The 21,417-nt window shown below is 27.8% G+C and overlaps 1 protein-coding gene across 9 annotated transcripts in view; it reads right to left on the bottom strand.

Moving 5' to 3' along the window:
* Nucleotides 1-21,417, bottom strand: part of mrj (DnaJ heat shock protein family (Hsp40) member B6 mrj) — a 56,951-nt gene that overhangs the window by 17,751 nt on the left and 17,783 nt on the right. Inside the window, exons 1-4 of one of the 9 annotated variants that reach the window (XM_087150239.1) lie at nt 9,973-10,455; nt 6,108-6,226; nt 4,165-4,284; nt 2,616-2,725 (exon numbers count right to left, since the gene is read on the bottom strand). In XM_087150239.1, coding sequence (XP_087006365.1) covers nt 2,616-2,725; nt 4,165-4,229 — 175 coding nt within the window. In that variant the 5' untranslated portion in view covers nt 4,230-4,284; nt 6,108-6,226; nt 9,973-10,455. Of the gene's footprint in view, nt 1-2,615; nt 2,726-4,164; nt 4,285-6,107; nt 6,227-7,354; nt 8,013-9,972; nt 10,632-21,417 lie in introns of those variants that run through there. The other 8 variants (XM_016060284.4, XM_071181432.2, XM_087150235.1 and 5 more) reach the window with 8 other exon arrangements.

Below are 21,417 nucleotides of genomic sequence, written 5' to 3' on the forward strand. Positions count from 1 at the left end.
TTGAAAAATCAATTGCAATGTTATGTTAACACCCACTAGAATGTAATATAAGTCCAGTATTTATGAGATATAAGGAAATATTTGCACTGATTTAAGTAGTTATGATACAGTAGTTATGATAGTTATGATAAAGTCAAATTATAACGTAAGTTGTCATTTGGATTACAGAAGTATTACATTACTGCTTTTCCTTAATGAAAGTGGAAGGACAGCCCTAATTAAAAGCTTTGATGGTTCAAACATAACTCTCTTCTGCTGTGAAATTTTTTGTTTTATCAATCAACAGAAAAATAATTATTAATGTGCATATTAGTAGATAGATAAAGTGGTAGAAAATTAATGATTTAAACAGGTAACGGCTTGTTCTAAAAAGAGACTCAGAAATTCTCGGAAGTCCTGTGTCCAAAGGACATGTAGTTTCCAAAGTCTAGTGGAATCCTGTTTAAACAATTTAAGCTATTAATCTGAATGAACAAAATTAAAGACAAGCCAACTGTCGGTTGTTTGCAATTTGTGTACACAGCATTTTAAGGAGGTATAAAGCGAAGAGTCTAGAACGATTTACACTAACATTACACTAATACCATTGATTTAGAGCAATGATGTTAAAGAAAAAGTTAGGCTCAATGTGGGAGCACAAAATACTCAATTTGTTAAGCTGGACCAATTAGAAAGCATAGTTAATGATGAAATATGATTGTGAGCCTGCATCATAATTTGTGAGTGAACTGTGGTATTTAAACTATGAACTTTAACAACAAAGTGGATTTGACCTTCTAGTTTGCAAGAAAAATACTTTCAATGCATAATTAATTACGGGGTGGCCACTTGAATCAGATTTCAAATTTCCCTGATTTTCCAGATAAAAATCTTAATTTCCTGGTTTTTGTTTCTTTTTTCTTATAAAGTGTAGGATGTGTACAAAAAAAAGTGTCTACATTATAAACTATTTTATTCAAAATGTTTTTTTTTTTTAACATATCATCTTGAAAAAAATTTATTTTGACAATCTGGTAAGACTTTTTATTTATTTTTAAATGTTTTGGTACAAAATTTTGAATCAAAAATCATATTGACCAAAAAAAAACTTTTTTTTAAAATTAAAATATGTTCCAACTAATTTTTGGAGTATTTATAAAGTTAAAAATACAAAAACATTTTGTCAACACGGAAAAAAATTACCACGAAAGCATCGGAACAAACTTTAGCCATAAATGGATTCAGCCTAAAGACAGAATTTAAAAACAGAAGCTAATATCCTAATCCCTTCTTCCACCTCCACCACAATCTTTCCTAAATTGCACAGTCTCATAGCGGTCTAAGGTTTCTACATTCGTTCAACAACCATGGAAGAATTTTATTTTTCCATTCTAGTTCAACAGAGCTGTAATGGAGCAAATTTTGATGCAAGCAAAGTATAGCTAAGTTGATGATATTTCAACTGTTTGGAGATACATTTCCGTCTAAAAAAAGTGGGTATAATGGATAAAATGATTTAAATTAAGAAAATTAGAAAAAAATTTAAATTAGTGAAATTAAAAAAATTATCAAAGAAAAAATTTCCAGCTTTTCTTTAAAATTCCCTGATTTTTCCAGGTTTTTATCCAAATTTCCCAGATTTTTTCCAGCATAAAAAAATTCCCTGATAATTCCAGGTTTTCCAAATGGGTGGCTACCCTGTAATTAGTTTTGTAAATTTCATAAATTTACATATTTTTAATGATCCCAGAATCATGTCCCCTCAAAAATTGCAATTACTTTCCATGGATAAAATTTTGTTTCTTCAAAAATATTCTACACACATGCTTATCTATGACAAAGACAGTCCAAACTCGTCATAACGACCTTTTATATTTAAATCATTTATTAAGTACAAACATGGGTAATTGTGATACTAAGGGAAAAACCCGGAAAATTTCATGTGCAAAAAAATTGATATTAAGATATTAACTTATATGCCATACATATTTCATATTTAACTTGAATTATACATATTTCATATTTAACCTGAATTATACATATTTCATATTTAACTTGAACATTAGAATATGAATTGCAATATTAGCAGTGCTAACTATTCAAAATTGCAAAAATCCACCAAACCAAAAAAATTACTTTAGTGGCGGAAGAACCACATGTAAGCAAATGCAAGGTTAACGGGATTTAGCAAAAAATTCAAAATTTTGCCGGATTATAAGTTTTTTTAATCAAGGAAGAGTGAAAAACAATGGTATTGAGATATGCAAATTTCTTCGATAGTCGTGGAAAAATCATATGCCGTGCTTCTAGTTATTGCTCGGGAGGAATTATACGAAAAACCCGTATTCCATGGTACATCTGGAATACAATCACCCCTGTATAATACATGCATAATTAAGCAAAAGCAAAATAAATAAATAACAAATAAGTTAAGAAGAAATAAACTATAAAATCATACACATGATTTTTTTTTCTTAAATATACACTTTCAATAAAACTAAGTTGAAACTTTAATTTGGCAACAGTGTTTTTTCCTAACTACAAAAGAATTTTTACAGCAAATTAAAATATTATTAAATTATCTTCACACCAAGATGGATAAAATTGCATACATATAAAAAAAAATAATAACTCACCATCAGACAGAACTTCATAGGCTTCATTGATTTCTTTAAATTTCTTCTCAGCCTCTTCTTTTTTATCTAAATTTTTATCAGGATGCCATTTTAGAGCAAGTTTTCTGTACCTAGAAATTTAAATACAAATATTTAAGATTGAGAAGGGAAAAAAAAAGAGAATTTCTACAAAATAACTCAAATTTATGTACAAAATTGCATACCATGCACTAAACAGATTAATAAGATATCAGTGTTTTCACTACAGCGCGAGAACCTAGCATATTTTTTTCCTTCCTCGCATTAAAAAATTATTAATGACTGAATGATGAAAACACTGGATATTTTTTAACAGCTAAACACAAATAAAAGAAAATGACAAATATATCAAAGAAAAATTGATACTCTTGCTCACCAAATAACAAATATCTCATTAATAAGAATTAAAAAAATCAGAAGGATAAATTTGTCACACAGCAATGGTCCCCCCCCCCCATCTAACTGATTTATTTTCCCAGTAAATGCAATAAAAACTTAAATGGTTTTTACAATTATTTATCATAAATTCCTATGTATTTTTGAATAAATTACATAAGAGTAAATTTTAAATAGCACCTGCCTCAACACAAGCAATTCAAATACTAATTCTATTTCACTATTATTTCTCTTATTACATATATGTATTATATTTATTATCAGATTTTGTAGTTTGTTCACTTTTTGGTTTTTCCAAAAAGTGAACAAACTAAGGTGTTAGACACTTTAAAAGATAGTAATAACATGAATGTTTGTTTTTTTTTAACTGCTTTACTAAATTATTCCATTTTTGAGACTAAGTATCAATTTGGAACAAAGGTGGTAGAAATTCTCTGCATATTTGAATACCACACTTCATCAAATAATATATATCAGAACATTTATTCAAGAGAAGAAAACAGTCAGGAAGTGATAATTTAAAACAAGTTATGTTCACATTATAAGTCAATATTTAGAATTAAATATGTCTCCTAACATGAACATATGAAATTGAAACTGTATTCTTAAATGAGACAATCTTATAAAAAGCATTTAAATTATATTGAAAAAATTATTCAAAATATTTTAAAAAATTGAGAAATTTTATTTGAACAACTAAAATTTTAAATGAGAAAAAACCCTGCTAAAACAAGTTTCAATTGATATCACACACAGAATACATAAAAGCTTGCATCCAAAAGGTTATAAAAGTATATGATATAATTAGAACTGCTAAATTTTAAATAGTAGCACTAATGAAATATTTTGTCTGTTTTTATACATAATAAACAAATAGCTAAGTCACGACCATTTATAACTGAATTTTCACAAATCTTTTTAATCCTGATATAATTTGCTAATTCTTTGCTCGTTCTCAGAGAGGCCGTATCAACAAATACAAAAATTTCATGACTGCAAGGATGCATAAAAAAAACAGTATACCAGTTCTTGAAAAATATATGTACCTCATATTTAACAAAAGCATTTTTATATTTTAGCCATAACATTTTACTAAATAAAATTCAAAAATTAACATTAACTTTAATTCACTTACGCCTGTTTAACTTCTTGAGTAGTAGCGGATTTTGATAATTCTAACGCAGCGTAATAATCAACCATTCTTCCGCACACAGCTAGAAATAAGACTATGAATTATTTACATCACAGATGAATCCTGCAATAGAAAACAAAATTTAAAGAATAATACAGAATTCATATAATAATAGTACTTTGCTAATGTTACATTATAACTACATGGTTTAGGAAGGAACCCCGAGTGTAATCTAAAAAAACCCTGATGAGAATCAAAATTTTGATGACAGGTCTTGTCATCAAAATTTTGATTCTCACCAGAAAGGATGGTTTCCCCTGTTTTGGTAACACGGTGGCCCGATCACAAAGCTGAACCCTTTGCGGTTGAACAGTATAACAAAGACTGATAACATGCACTCTCGTCCCCTTCACAGACTGATGAAAATGGCAGCGAACCTGCTCAACCCACAGCCAGTGATGCTTGACCTTGATCTATTGGGAATCGTGTCTAATGATCAGTCTACTGGAGGACAGCAGATAAACATAAAATCTTTATTTAAGTAGTAATTAATAATATATCAGGATTAAAAATTAGAATGCAACAGTCAAATGTCTATGGGACCAAAATATTTTTTCTTAGTTGCAAAAATGATTCACCAAGTCTTAATTTTAATATTCTATCCTCAAAAACACTGGAGGGAAGATAAATAACTTCTCTCCTTCAATACGAGCAGAGATTTCTAGTATGTGACATTATACAATTAACTTCCAGTCTGGACGCCTACAGAAACATAGAGCATTAAATATCTTACTTGCAACTTTCCATTCATCAAAGAGCTGGGCTAAGTTTTGAATTACAGAAGCAAAAGTATTTAAAAAGTTAGGCATCAAAAATGATGATAGAGTTTAATTAAAGTGGGGATACATAAAAATTTTTAGGGGAAAATTAAGATTATCGACTATTTATTTCGAGCTATGGTACCCTGGTTACAGTATACAATAATTTTCAATATGAAATACTCAGGGGTGATTGTGAGCCCAAGTCAAAATTCCGGAAAATTTCTTGAGTTAAAAAAAAAAAGTTTAAATTGAAAAAAAATTCAAACATGTTTTTTTCCCCTTTTTTTCAATATTTCTTAGTTTACTTAAAATATTTCTAAAATTTTACACATACCTACGATGACCTGGAGAAGTAATTAAAATTTACAAATATGTCGTTCTTTCTTGAGTTTATGATTATAACAATTATTTACTGATAAAAAATGAATATTAATCATGAATATAAGCTTATTAAGTATATCTGTGGCTCTCCCTTACAAACAAATAAAATAAACTGTATTTTTAAGTTCCACCTTTGAAAATTTGATTTCCGGAAACTTCTGTGATCAATGATTTTTTTAAACGACTGAACCTTCGATCTCCGGAAACTTCCGGATCACTGTTAGCGAAAAATCCGGAAATCCGGATTTTTTCCGGAGCGCAATCAGCCCTGAATATTGATTATGTCAATCATATCAAAATATATCTTCTGATACCAATCTACTTAGGGTATTTACAGTGAAAACAGATGTCCCTATCTTAAAGGATAGCGCCACCAGCATAAAATGTGAGTATTCAATATATATTGATATAACATTAGTATTTATTTCTTTTCCTTTTAACTGTATATATATATATATAAATGCAACATAATACATTAAGAATTATACTCAATATCCCCTCTAAATTAGTCACACTAATGCAGTAGTTGAGTATAGAATTATAACGATTCAGTAGGTACCACGCTGACAGCTTGCATTTATTAAACTTTTTCACTGAAATGTAAACTCATATAAATTATACGGGAATATTTCCTTATCGTGATCTGTCACACCAACTGCAAGGTGCAATCGCCAAGGTGCTAAATAGATTGCAAACTTGCAAATTTTTTTAAAAAGAATATGTGGGGGTGGCTACGAGTTATACCTTTCCAGTTGGTCCCTTTCTGTGATGCTTTTTTCAGTTTCTCGCTGGCCACTGACCGGAAGTTTCCAAGATTTGGCGATTATTCTACCACAGATCACGATGCAGAAATCTCCCCAATTCTACATTAGGAAATTGAAAATTAGACAAATTTGAAGCCCATTGGTATCCAAGTTCTTGAAAATGATTAATCCAATATATTTTAATCAGTGCAATAATAATATTTTTTCTTACAAAATTTTGTTAAACATTGAAAAAGAACTACTTTCAAATAAAGAATTTTGATGGTAATTGGAAACAATAAACTGAATTAATTAAAAACTTAGCAGTTTTGAGAACATTTACTAGTTCAAAGCTAAGGTGATTTGAAGAGCACTCCACTAGCTGTAGAATTTAACCAATATATTATTCTGCTGCACGTTAATGAAGTAAAAATCCAACTAATTTTTCAAATCAATTAACTATAGTAGGGTTACAGTGATTTTTGCCATCAGTTTAAAAACATAACATTAGAACATAATTGTTAAACTTACATATTTTCTTACTTCCTTAATGTTTAAAATTGTATATTACAATATTTTTGTTATGAGGTAAACCATTTTCAGTAATAAATTTTTTATAAAAACTAAAAAATACTTTACTTTTCAGGGGTCTATCCAGGGCGAATTTACTACCGTTTAGCGGTACCTTCACAAATTCAACTTTACGAAAAACGGTAGTTTCACAAAATACTTTTTCTTAAAAATTTTAATTTTGTATCCCTTAAGAAATGATAAATCCACATTTTTGTGTTGATGTTTTTAATATAATTTTTAATTTTTCGCAAATTATGTCTAAATTTTCACAAAATAAGTATCTCTCAGAAAAACCTAGACAGACCCCTGCTATTGTTACACATATTGAGAATAAGTAATAAAACAAAAATTAAAGATACTATTAAATTTTTAAAAAATTTGAAAAGTATTTGAATTAATATAAATAAAAAAATATAAGCAAAAGTAATTAAACTTAAAAAGATTTCAATATCTTTTCATAACAAAGAATTTTTTACAAATAATAGAACAATCATAAATGTTATTCAGTTAGAAAAATCGATTTCCAATACTTAGTATGGCGACATAAGAAAGGAAATACATGAAATTGTGACACAACTTTCCTTTGTAAAACACCAACTAAGTGTTTTGATAATGAAAAATTGAAAGTATAATCTGGACTATAGAGAAATATTCGAAAGAAAATAAAGATCTCACACAAAGATTTAGGGCTGCAAACGATAAACTTTCATATTTCTTAAATACCAGTGATTATTCTCTTAATTTTCATATGAATAGCATATATCAGTTTAAATCATGTCCCATTTCGAGTTCAATGTACCGAAGATATTAAGGAAAATATATAGCTCTTAATCAGAGTTTTAGTTCATATTTTGCCATAAAATTATGATATTTGAACTAATTAATCGAAAAAACAAGTAAATGGAAACCGAAATAAACTTTATATCAACAATTGTCATCCATGCCACCTACAGGATGGTGTGATTTCATCAAATGAGTTCATGTTAGTTCAAACGAAGTTTGTCTATCATACTTACAAATTTCAATAAGTAAGGATAGAAAGATTATTATTTCAAGTGTATAAGGATCCAGAATATCAAGTAAATCTCGTATTATGTTGCACAAATACAGCTGCCAGCATAAACAGTTTAGAACTAAACACAACACAGGATATGAAAATAGAAATTTGATAAACAAAAGTACCAGAAGCATACGATTTATTGGTTTCAGAATTTCTTGTTCCTTTCTTATCAAAAGAATCAACACACATTAATCCAAATTAATGTAAATTTTTTGAAATTTCGCTCACCTGTCGCAATGAGAAATCGACATTATTGTTCCCACACTGCACCGCGAATTGTAGGTGCTGATGAAGGGTTGCATTACATTTGGCAGCAACAGAGTGAAGTAAGAACTGCAATATGCGAGAAATAATCGTACTTTAGGCTTCGCCAATAGCGATAAATTTGAATAAAAAAATTGCAATTTTCTAGAAAATGCTAGAGTAATTTGGACGACAAGAATTCCTTTGTTAAATTCTAGAAAGTGAAGAAAAAAATCTCATATAAAAAATGATATTAAACTTCAAATGTTTGTTGGTAATAATATTAATTTTACCTTAAATTAAAGTTGTTTAAAAAAATTTGCGATTTATTAATTTATTTAAGGGATGTTCTTATCTGTAAATCAAGACAATCAAGACCTTATATTCAAGACTTAAGATTTATGAAATTTAAACTGATTTGAAAAAAACTAATTCATTATTATTGTTATGTTTAAAAAAATGAAATGTTTTATCTTTATCTTTAAGAGATAATCCTCTTCATATTTCATAAGAAGCTTTGATTTAAATGAGAATAATAATTAATGTGACATACAACAAGTTTAAATATACTACATTTTAGAGCAGTTTCGATATTTATGTAACTAACTAAATAAAATTTTATAAAATTAAATAAAAATCATAAATATAGTATTTATTTTATCTATGAAATATTATTAGGATAATTCATTGTCTGTCATTTTATCTCTATAATTTTATGAATAAAAAAGTAAAAAATAAATTAGATTAAATGCAAAGTTTTAGTAATGTTTTCAAACATTTAAAAATTTTGTACTTAACAATTTTGATGAATATGCCATTTCTTGTAATTATATTTTTTTAAAAATGTCGATTTCTATCTATTCTGTTTTGATCTTTAGAAATATTTTAAACGTCAAAAATTCTTCTAAATCAAACCGTGAAAAGTTGAGACGGTTCCAAAAATTGTTCATCAGCAAATGGTAAATAAAAAAAAAATTGAACTTAATGCACCTGGAAGCCATGTTTTGAAATTTTAATTGGAATTTTCTAAAGAGATGTTTTTGATTTACAAATTTTTACATATTGTTAACAATAGACAATTGCCGAATTTTTATCGCAGATATTATTTTTCATTGATTTATTTGAAATTTGACGTGATGAAAAAAAATTTTTTTTATTAACTTTACCCGAGTTCCAATTTGTTCTTAAATTATTGCAATTTTAAATGCTCTTTTAGTCATTTTTTCTTCTTCTTTGATTTGCTATAAATATTGACTATTGATCCATTGTTGAAGAAATTTTTATTTATTTTTCTCAAGATCTTTATTTTATTTGCTCGTGCTTAAGTTGTTGTTTAAATTAACAAAATAAATAAGAGAAAGATACCAGATGTAAAATTGAATATTTAAATTGAAATCTTTAAAATTATTTAAAAAAATTAAGATAAAGATAAGAAAGATATTCGTTATGATTAAAATAATGTACCAAAATGTGCTGACTTAAAATTATAGTAATTTAATAGTTCATTAAAAATATTATTTTGGCTTTTTTGAAAAAATAGAGACTTTTTAAAAATGACAATGATAAATACGAAGCAATAACGCTAGTTTATGCGCGGAGCAGCAATTAATTATTAATCTAGGCAAAAACAAATACGATTTCGAATTCTACCAAATCACAATAGGAGAAGGCGAATGAGCAAAACATCAATACCTGTTTGATTGCCAGAAGAAGAAGGGAGGAGTTGAAAGATAATTACAAATTAAGTTGATTGAGAAAAATTATTCGAAGCACTATTACATTTCAGCAGGCAATCAAACAAGTTTTGACATTTTGTACACCCCACTCAATAGTGATTTGTCAGAATTCAATAGCTTTTTTTTTTTTCCAGTTTATATATTAATTCGCGAACCGAATAGTGCATTCTCAGTTTCCGAAGAGAGTTAAAATGCTACAGCAATTACGAAACTTATAATATTGGTAAAGAGAAGAAAATATTAAAAATGCTTACTTTCAAACCCCAAATCAGTCCTCAGTTTCAATTTCACTTGATAATGTAACCTCTAATTTTATGAATCACAAAAATTGCTAATTACTTTTTTTTAAACTAAACTAACCATGATGATGTTTTTCGTAGCAGATATGATCTTGTAAACGTAAACAAAAATCTGTGTTTAACCTTCTAGCTCTAAAGTAGGTTCAAACAAAATGCTTGAGAGCATAGTTAAAATAGTATCAAATAATCAAAAGAGGTCAAAACCAAATAAAATCGGGTAGAATTCAGCTCAACCTTGAACTCATCTCATCACTATTTGTTTTGTTTATTTTTATTCATACTTGATAAACTTATGAATTATTGAACTCTTCTGACTAATCAATTTAGTTTATGGTATTTTATTTTAAGTTCGTGAATCATATGTATTGTATTTATTTCCTCTTTCATTTCAAGTTTTAATTGTACAAGCAAAACCCATGTGGTGTTATTATTACCGATAATTATTAGTTTAATCTCGTTCTCAGAACTCTGTTTAGCAGCATCGCTATGCCAAAATGGAAAAAGAAACTAAAAATAAAAAATAATTTTCATAAAGTGAGATAACAATAGATGACGATATTGTCGTGATAAACACATGTTAAAACCAGGGCTGGATTACTCATTAGGCCATGGCCTTGGGCCCCCTTAAAAAAAATATTCTTGAAAATAAATTTAAAAAAATTAAGAAAAACAATGAATTTAAAAAAAAATCAATTTCAAATATATATTAATAAAATACGATAATTTTTTTAGTTCATATTTAACAATATAAAGTAAAATTTAATTTATTACTATTTATTTTTTTTTTCAGTAAGCTTTCTTAAATGAAAAGATATATAAATACTTTAATATTTGAATAAATAAAAAATATACGAGGAAAAAAATTTAATCTAAGGGCCCCAAAAATTTGAATGGCCAAGGGCCCCGCGTGCGCTTAATCCGGCCCTGGTAAAAACAGAAATAAAAGATGAAATTGACACATTTATTTTGAACAGCTATTTTTATTTAAAAAACATACCTAGAGTAGACTGGATTGGGAATTTTCGGAGTATAGAAGGAAAAAATAAAATTGAATGCATAAGTTTTTGACGTCAAAATATAGATTTCAATAATATGTCAAAAAGAGAAAAAAAGGGGATTGTAGATATATGGTCAACAAAGACTCATTTTTTTGAAGCGTTGGACAAGGTTCTTAAAAATAGCCGCAGAATTCTTGTTTTTTAAGGCGGAATATGACTCAGTCCCGACACATAACTTAGAAACATTAAGGTGAAAACTCTTTTCCGTTTATTGTATTGATAGCAGAAATAAATAAAAATGTCATCGATTTTATTGTTGAAATTGCTATAAGCAACAGTCAACGATAAAGCTTGGATAAAAGAAGTACTTAATTCACTTCATTTAAAAATATTTTAATTCTTTTCTAAAAAAATTTCAATTTAAACAGACAATTGAATAGAAAAATTAAACAATGTTTTAAACACCATTCATTAATACGCACATTTTTTCGGTTTGAGACGTCCGCACAAAGTATTTTCACTAATAATGGCAAGCAAAAATGTAAACTTACACACAATGTTAAAACGTAAACACAGTACTTAAAATAGTAAACTAAAATTAAGAACTCTTTAAAATACTCTTTCCTAAGAGGAAAACATTTTAAAGTGAAAAAAAAAATCGTTTTTCCATCCTAAAAAAAAGTTTATTGAAGTTGAAATCTAATCTAAACAATCAATAAAAAAATTAGAATATACATATATTCATAGTATTTGTTAATAAATAATACAATGAAGCTTCCGAGTTGATATACAGCTTATATAGGCCAAGTTTTTCTTTACTAGCTGAATAAATTATTACAAACACTGAATATATTATATTAACAATATGTGAATCTCTGAACAAAAGCGTTTAAGGTATTTGTTGGAACCGGGATGGTTCAGGGGTGAGAGCGCTCTCCACTCTATGAGGCAACCCAAGATCGAGTTCCAACGATGACTTCGCGATTCGAATTCTATTCCTCACTGGTTCCGACCACTGGCTAACATAAAATATTTAGAATGGTAAATGGTTGATGACGCAGAATCCCTTTGCCATCGGGCTAACCGAGAGAATTTTTCATTGTTTTTCTCTCCATATGACTCAAATGCGGGTTTAATTGAACATAAAGTCTTCCACGAAAGCTAGTTTGTTCCAATGCTGGATACAGGAATTCCCTTTTCTTGTGACCGGCATTGAACGTCGAACTGTTAAAAATAAATTATCAAGTAATTTTAACCCAACCCAGAAGACAAGAGAACTTATCATCAAGCATTGGGACAAATTAGCCCTCACGCAGGACTTTTCGATGGAAATAACCCTAATTTCGATACATTTTGAGGAGAACCACGAAAACCTCCTATGAGTCGCTTGACGGCAAAGTGATTCTAACCCATTATCCATTTTGGATTGAGTTCCAAATGACAAGCATTTATATAGTTGAAAACTCAAACGTGAGTCAGCTGTTCAACGCAAGTTATAAAATTAAATAAAAAAAAGTGTTTGTTGATCAGAGTAAATATCTATGTTTATATATTTTATATACTTCACATATTCTATCTCTTTTTTAAAAAAAACTCCAAATGTTTTATCTCCTTTTTCTAAGTTTAAAACCTTCGTATCATGTATCGTGTGATTCGTTGATAGTTGATTTTAAATGAAAGTTTGATTGTGTAATCAACAAATCCATTTTCATATTTTAAAGATATATCTGCAATTTCAATCAATAAACATTGGAATTCTGATAATAACAATCTATTATTGTTCATAGGCAAAAATATATAATTGATAAATAAAATATTTATGCTTATCATTTTTTAAAAAGATTAGATTTATAATTTAACTATTTGGAAATAAAGTCTTACATTATATGACTTCATGATTATTAATTTATAGATAAAAAAAATTTTGTTCTTAAATAAATTGTATGCATTTCTTATCAAAGTTATTAATAAATGAACTGTTATTTTTAATAACTCCGCCAACTAAAAATTTAAACTTTATCAAAGATTGATGAATTAATTTAATTACATCATTAATATAATCATTAACATAATTACAAATTCTGATTATGCAAAAAAGCTTGTTAAACAAGGATTTTAAATAAGAAATATATCAAGTCTTTAATTAATGAGGAGTTGAAACCCAATAATTAGTGTAAAAAAGATTTCTTTTTGCGTTTAAAATGATCCTCGAATTTGATTAATTGACGATTTATCACAAAATTGTAAATTATAGATTAGTTGTCATGTAATTGGCTAAACTTGTAAGAGGGCAAAAATATATCAATATTAATTTATGTATCAACATTCGGACCAGAAGGATAATTAAATATTTTCAAATGAATATAATTTATTTAAATTTTAATCTAGAATAATAACGATTTGTTTTAATTATTAAATAGGATAAAAAGAAACTAGTCTAAAGTATTACAAATTTCTAATGTGTCATAGATTACGGTGCTCCAAAGGTAGGATTAATAGGTCCTTATGTGCATCTCTACAACCAGAACCCCTTCCTTTTACTACTCTAAGAATTATCTATGACTTATAATTATCTATGACTAACTTATTTTAATCGTTATAAGACTGTTTGATGTAGTAAAAAACCAAGTTTAATTAAGTAACTATTAGTTGTTCTTACTTATATTTAATTTTCACTATGCTTTACTCACAGCGAAGACAACTTTTAAACATTACCAAACCTATCATTGCCTTTAGTTTTTTATAGCAAAATTTCGCAACGTTTTAAAATTAAAAACAATTTATGTCGAATATATTGACTTAATTACAGTATAACGTTCTTACTAAATCACATTCAAATATAAATCCATATCCATTGGGTGAATTCAGACAAAAGAGGCATCCAATCAACGACTAAAACTTTTAAAAAAAATTACTTTTAAAATGAAATTAAATTTTTAAAGGGTAAATTTTTAGCGTAAGCAAAGCATTTTATAAAAAGTAAAATAAAGAAATATATATGTTTTTAAACAAAATGAATAATCAAGTTTCTGGGCATTGTTTGTGGTCATTTGTCAAATTGTGGTGTTAGGTCAAATATTTTTTACATTTAAGAAATTACATTGATTATTTATATATTATATTTGAAAAAAAATTTAAATTTTTACCGTATAATAGTTTCGCCATGCTTTCTCTTTTCAGGGTTAGGGCCATAATTTACATTGTATTATTTTAAAAGAATTCTCTTAAAGGCAATATAAATAATTTGGAAAAACTGAAGAAAATAAAAATTTTAAGGGAATACTACAGAAAAATAAGTAAATCTTTGTGATTACATGATGGCTTGTGATTACATTATTACCATTAAAATAATACTTTATGGGCAATGTTTTCTAACTTTTTGATGACAAAAAAAATAGACTGATATATTTGCATACACAATTTTCTCTACTAAAATCGATGGTCAAAACTGTGGAAGAGCCTGTGTAGCAAAAATGAAAAGAGGTGGAAATTAGAATAATTAGCAATAAAAAGATCGATAAAATTTCTACTATCCGTACTCACTCTTTGAAACAAGATTTCGAAAAAGGGGAGAGAAAAAATAGTTAAAATAATTAGCATGTTTTCCAGTCTGTTTGCTGGAAAATTATACCCTTCGATGTTGTTTGTTAAGAAATATAAAAACAATTGCAAGGGCCCGTATTTAAAAAAAATAAATAAATAAAATAAAAATGATAACATGAATAAAAATACAGTTATTGTTATTGAATGTTTCTTGAACTGTAAGATGTGAATAATATAGTTTTTATTCTACGCTAGCATTGAATTGTTACGTTCCGATGAATTCAGAATAACTTTAGGGTAGCACAAAAACTAACATTACTTTTTTTTTTAATTTTTGAATGCGATATGCGTTGAATACCAAAAGAATTAATGCATGACGAGTTTTGATATTGTCATTGTACAGAACTAGGGTTCTATCCTTAGTGACGGCTTAGAGCCCATCTAGATTCAAATTAATGTTTTTTTTTTCTTTCTGATATTTAAGTGTCATTTATGTTTTCAAAACTTCTCATAAATATTTCGAAAATGTTTCAAACTGTTTTTGAAGTTGCGACGTAGGCTTCGTCGTGCTGCCATCTGTTTATTAGAGAGGAAATTAAATTAGTAGTGATATATTGATGTAACTATAAAATTTTGTTCCGCCTTAAGAGGCCTCTCCTTTCCCGACCGAACTCAACTGTCGAAAGGGTAGCAGGGATGGAAAAATCTAAATATGATTTCATTCATTTTATTTTAATTTTCAAAAATAAATTAATGGTGGGTATTTGCTCAGTTAGGCAGTATATTTCGATACATGTAAAACAAAGGTTCGTCACCCAGTCAGAATTTGAGCTATAAGACGTGAAGTATTTTAAGATTCTCCTTTACTCTTTGCTGACAAAATTACGACAATACAATTCTGCACTCAACAGTTTTTGAAAACTATTTAAATTGTATACAGTTGTTTGTTTTTAGACTTTTGATAACTATCTTTGTTTTGGTGCAATTAACGTTAAAAGAACCTTGTAGCATCAGTTTAAACTGTAATTCAATTGAATTTTTAAAAATTTAAAAACTGACAAAAGTGTAGTTTAAAATTACTTATTCAAAACCACAAATCACACAATTTTATTACTTTTAAATTCATTATGATTTTTTTTTATTGAGATTCGATATTCATTTGATGTTTTTTTTTAATTACTCAATACTGTAATAATGATATTTAATTATAAAAATTTAACATTATTTTTATTTCATTTGGAATGAACGGTACAAGTATAAAATGAAAACACTTTTTTCATAAAAATTTCTCAATATAAGAATGAATATGTGAAAACTGATATGATAGTTAAAGAATTTCTAACAGGAATTAAAAACGCAAGAACAAGCCAGCGTATAAAAAGTGTCTCGATATTTAGTAAAGAGAAGGGAAAAAAAGCAATAGTAATGAATGGGAACAAATATTATTTAATGTTAAAAGAAACGCATATATGAAATTGAAATCTGGCGCACTGACAGATAAATAGTCTAAATATTGATTGTCTAGAGAACTAAACTATTGGTGTGAAAATGATTCGCCATAAAATTGACAATATTTCCTTTATCGTTGGCCTATTTCACGTGTTTAAGGAAAACAACAATGGCAATCCTTGTCTCATACCTTCTACCCATTGTTGCGTATCAAATCAATCTCTAATATAAACAGAAGTAATGGAAAATTTGTGTTTAAAAATTTTAAAATGTTCAATGAATATCTATAAATTTGTCCAAATAAAGCATTGGAACATTTTTAGACGCCTTCGCAAAGTCGTCTCTGGTATCATTATAATTACGCATTTGAGTGACTGGTTTATTAAGATGACGAAAACTCGTTAAAATAGTTTCATTTTTTTTTCTTTTCCTTTTTCATGGCATATCATATAATTTAAGAGAATGTTTCAGCTTTGTGTAAGAAGACGGAAGAAAGTGATCTATTTATTTTTCGTGATAGGTTGGTAACCACGTGTCGTTTTATTATTTTATTATTGTCGTTTCGTTATTGCATTTTGATTTCGTCATATATTCGATTGCAGAGAAATGCTTATCTGCTATTATTGGAAACAAGCTAATTTTGTAAGATTGTTTTTAAATAGTAAGAAACGTATCGTCATCAGTTTGTAGCTTATAAAAAAGTTAGTTCAAACACTTAGAAAAAAATTGAGGACCTTTTGATTGTTTTACAAGCATTCATTATTGAATTAAATAAAACCCGTTAAATGAACCAGTATTGTAAAAGTTATGAAGGACGATGATTGAAATAAAAAATGAAATAATAAAATAAAAACATTTATAACATAAACAAACACTACAAAATGAAAATAAAGCAGAAAAGGAAAATAAAAATTAAATAACTATCTAAAAACAAAAATGCATATTTTATAACTGAAATGTATATTATTGCCATTAATATTTTAAAAATACTTAACTGAAACATTATTATTTACAATAATATTACAAAAATATTTATTTACAACAATATTATATATAATAATACGATTTATATAATAATACGATTTATATAAAAATACATAATTTATGTTGATTTAGAAAATCACGTTTGTGATAAAACTATGTCCCAGTTCCTTCTTTGTTAATTTGTCCTACTTATAGAAAAAAAAAAAGGACACTACATACAGCGAAAAAAAAAGAAAGAAAAATGATACATACCGTGCTACTTCACAGAATGAATGATCAGTATGCACTGCTAATGCGTTTTATAAATAACTAATTCTTATCATAATTTTCGATAAGCAAAATATTCAGAAGTGAATTAATTAATTTCAAAGTATTAAAGAGTTAATATTGACAAGTGCAAATCGTGTTTTAAGGACTGTTCATATATCAATATGAACATAAAATCAAAGTGAGGATACAATTAATTGTAAAGAACATTTAATTTTCGAAGTCCAATTTATTACCATTTGTAATAAACATTCCATTTTAAAGAATATATTTCCTTTATTTTTGTATTGATTTCGGTTTTTATTTTTTCGAATTTTTGTTATTGTTTGATAATATTGTCTTTAATAATTTCGGGATATACGTGATTACTTCCTTCTATTTTTTAGAAAGTATTAGTCAAAAACAAATCAGTTGCTATTTCTGTTTCTATAGCAACTAAATTTACACATGAAATCGTATTTACATTCTAACTTCAACTGCAGAATAATAATTTATTCTTTTTCTTTTGTGGTATTAAATTTATCATCTATCCCATACGGACACTAAAGATATTTTTTTTAAACCTTTCTGTCATTATCTAAAAATTCGAAGTTCAACACATTCTACAAAAATAGTTCTTGAAACTAATATTTTATTTCAAATTCTTGTAAAACGTCAAGATAGGGGAAAAAAAGTAAGATTGATGTTCCATTTTTTTTAAAGTAAAAGGTATGAAAAACCAAAATTGAACTATAATCCTCAATGCATTGAAAAATATTTTACAAATAGAACCTTATAAATGGTAAAAAATATTTATGATGTTTTCGAAGATAATGTTTTTTATGCATGAGTATATAATAGGATGGTTGCATATATAGGATTGTTAACATTACGATGTCCTAAGTCTTTGAATTTCTTGAATTCGTGTATTGCTAATAGTATCCTCACATATAGAATTTTTAAAAAAAATTCAATAAGCTGTAAATTTATAACGTCTTTAAAAAAATAATAGACAGAAGCTTATGATTAATGATGCTCTTGTTGTCTTTCAAAATAATGAATTTCTATAAACAAAAATTTAGAAGAGCAATCACAATTCGATGAAACTTCTCCCAAATTTTCTTTAATTTTACACAAAAGTACTTTCATATCAACTGTATTTTCTCCTTTGTATTTCAAATTATAATCCCAATTCATGATGGTTATAATGTTAACGATTATTATATCTCTACTGGATATCTGCAAGTGACGTCATCGAAGGTAAATCGTGGCATTTGTCGATTCAGAAGCCAATCAGTTTCGACAAACCCGCGTGACGTCGCTTACATTTATTCACTTAAATCTGATTTAAATCACACGGTCAGTCATAATCACTTCTTTTTCTCGAGCTGCAAATACCCAATTAAATATATTTTATGAAAAAAACAAAAGTAAAGAATTTATCTCGTAAAAGTCAAATTTTATTATTTTGATTATGACTGAAAGCAAAATTGAAGAATGACATGTAGTCAACAAAATAAATTTTCTTTTCTTTCAGAAAGGTTTCTCAAGTGTTATGAATGGATGCTTCAAGACAATTTTCTAAATGCGCTTGACGAACTTAAAATGTCAAAATGTGTAAAAAAATTCTATAGCCTAAAGATCAGTTCAAGAAGTTAAGTGATTTATCTCCGCAGTTTAATGACGATCACATAAAGTTACAATGAACAGTAATTCATAATATCTTTAAAAACTTTTTAGATCGAAGCTTATTCGAACTGTTTTTGAAAATGATGCGTTTCTATAATTTAACAGAGCGATCACTTTTAGAATTGATAATACTATTACGATGTCTACGTGTTGTTTATAGATAGAAGGAAGGTCACAGATAGAATTAATAAAATTACAATTAATTATAATTTCTTTTAAATTTTTATCGATAGAGGAACTACTCCGAAATGATGCATACTGATATAATACCATCTATACGTATAACACTGAAGTCAAGCATAACTGGCAGCGGTCAGTAAGCGGGTGGGTGTCCACCTTGATCAGCCAGCGTAGGGACCGAGGGTGTGTGGTATAGGTCCTCGTTAAACTGTTCAGCCGTAAAGTGATCGACTTTTCGCGCAGGTCATCGGACTGCCAAAGCAGGAGAGCCGTCCCCTCTGCAAAGGATCAAAATTGAGATGGCATGTCTTCGGATCATCTTCAGGGATGTTTCCCAAACCGTCGACAATAGTCCAATGTGCAACACTGGTAAATAAAGTACCTACCTAACTACCATACTGTGTACGAAAATAATACCTTTAAATATAAGAGTAGATAGTTAAAGCGATTGCATAGGATTAACAATATTAAGTTGTGCTAACTCATGAATAATTATAACTATAAATTCTTATATGAATAGGATACTTGCCAATAGGATAAATCATTTGGATTCATAATTTCTCTTAAAATTTTGTATTCGTATTTAGATAATATGACACTCACATATGTGAGATTGAATATGTCGCATTTCATTGCAATATATTAAAAACATTGTCCCAATAAATATTTCAAAGGTACTCCAAATTGAAATTTAGCATGTCTCGTTAAAGAGATAAGCAATTGAATAGTTTATATTCATGACTATTATATGTTGTAGATATGGGAGACTAAAAACAGTGAAAGAGAATGCTAACACTGTAATAAAATTCCCGGTGAAAATTGCGGGCAAACAGAATAGCGGTATTTTTTACTGTAAAATCCATTTTTACCGGAACATGCTACGGAGCAAAAACCTGATATACTTTAATTTTTACCGTAATAATTATCGTGAAATCCCTGTACTCTAAATAAATTGATCTAAAAATTACGTATAATATTTTACTGTAAAAAATGGATGGTGCTCCCAAAGTACCGGTACTTTAAACCTTAATTTAATCAAAAATTTTTTACAGTGTATATTAAATTTCTTAAAATTGAAATTCAGTTTTCGTCTAACATAGAGGACTAACAGCAGTGGGATGCACTTACTAGGAATATTTGTGAGTAGACTTTTGCATTTTTTAGCCTGACGTTTCGCTATACTAAATTACTTTAAACGGAAATTTAGATTTTTTATTTATTAATTTTTTTGATGCCAAAAATTTTGAAAGCACGAGATATATTTTTTTATAAAAAAAAACCATGATAAGTGCTCACTGTGTTGTTGATTGAGGAGTCTTGGCGAGTGGCATTAATAGATCAAAAAATAAGAGTTACTGACACCATTTAAAAGGCGTCTCAGTCTTTAAAAAGAAGGTCAATTCCATTCTGGGAAGAAAGTCTATTCTTGACCTTCAACTTAAAATCATTAGCCAAAGTGGATTTTTTTTAAAAATAACTCTGAAAATAATACTTGATATTTTACTCGAAAATATTATTCATATGCGTTGCACGTTTTTCGTTTGATTTGGCTCAAAACTGTTAAAAATAGTTATTACAGTATACATTAGCACAATAACAACTGCAATTAGTACATGGTCCAAACTATCACATTGGCAGAAAGACAAAAAGAAATAAAGGCAATTTAACAATTGTTTCTGTAAAATAACAAAATCGATCCAGTATAAGTACTAGCACTTTGTTGCAGTTGGTTAAAGCACCATTCACACCACTGGTGGAAAGTTGGTGGTTGTGAGTTCGATCCTGGCAGTTGACCAAGCAACCTCGTATGTGCGCAGAAAGGTGTATGTTATATCTGACGTGGCGGAAAGTACTCTCGTTGGTATTTGTTATATTTGCTTTATGGAGACATATAACAGTACCTAAAAATGTGTCTTTCATTAATTTGAATTGCGTTGTGAATTTGAATAACTAGTTAGTGGAGAAAAATGATTAATATTCCTTGATAATTACTCATCACTATCGAACCGTTTCATTAATTTAATTATGAAATTAATTAAGAAAAAATTAGAATTAACAATTTACTATTCTAGTTCAAGTCTAAATCAACACGTGTGGATCGACACATGCTTCACTAATACTTAAATCTAATTGCATCTAGGCTTAGATTTCTTAATAAAATTATTTATCTTGATTTAATGTTTTATTATTTTTATGCAATCAAAGTAATTCAAGCATTTTCCTCCAAATAAATTATTTAAGCTAATCTAAAATCAGGTTCGAGCCTGTCAGGAAAATATTCAAATATATAACTAAAAGCTACTAAAGTCAC

This window comes from Parasteatoda tepidariorum, chromosome 8 (assembly GCF_982258835.1).
Source record: "Parasteatoda tepidariorum strain Cologne lab strain chromosome 8, Ptep-v5.0, whole genome shotgun sequence".
Lineage (NCBI taxonomy): Eukaryota > Metazoa > Arthropoda > Arachnida > Araneae > Theridiidae > Parasteatoda > Parasteatoda tepidariorum.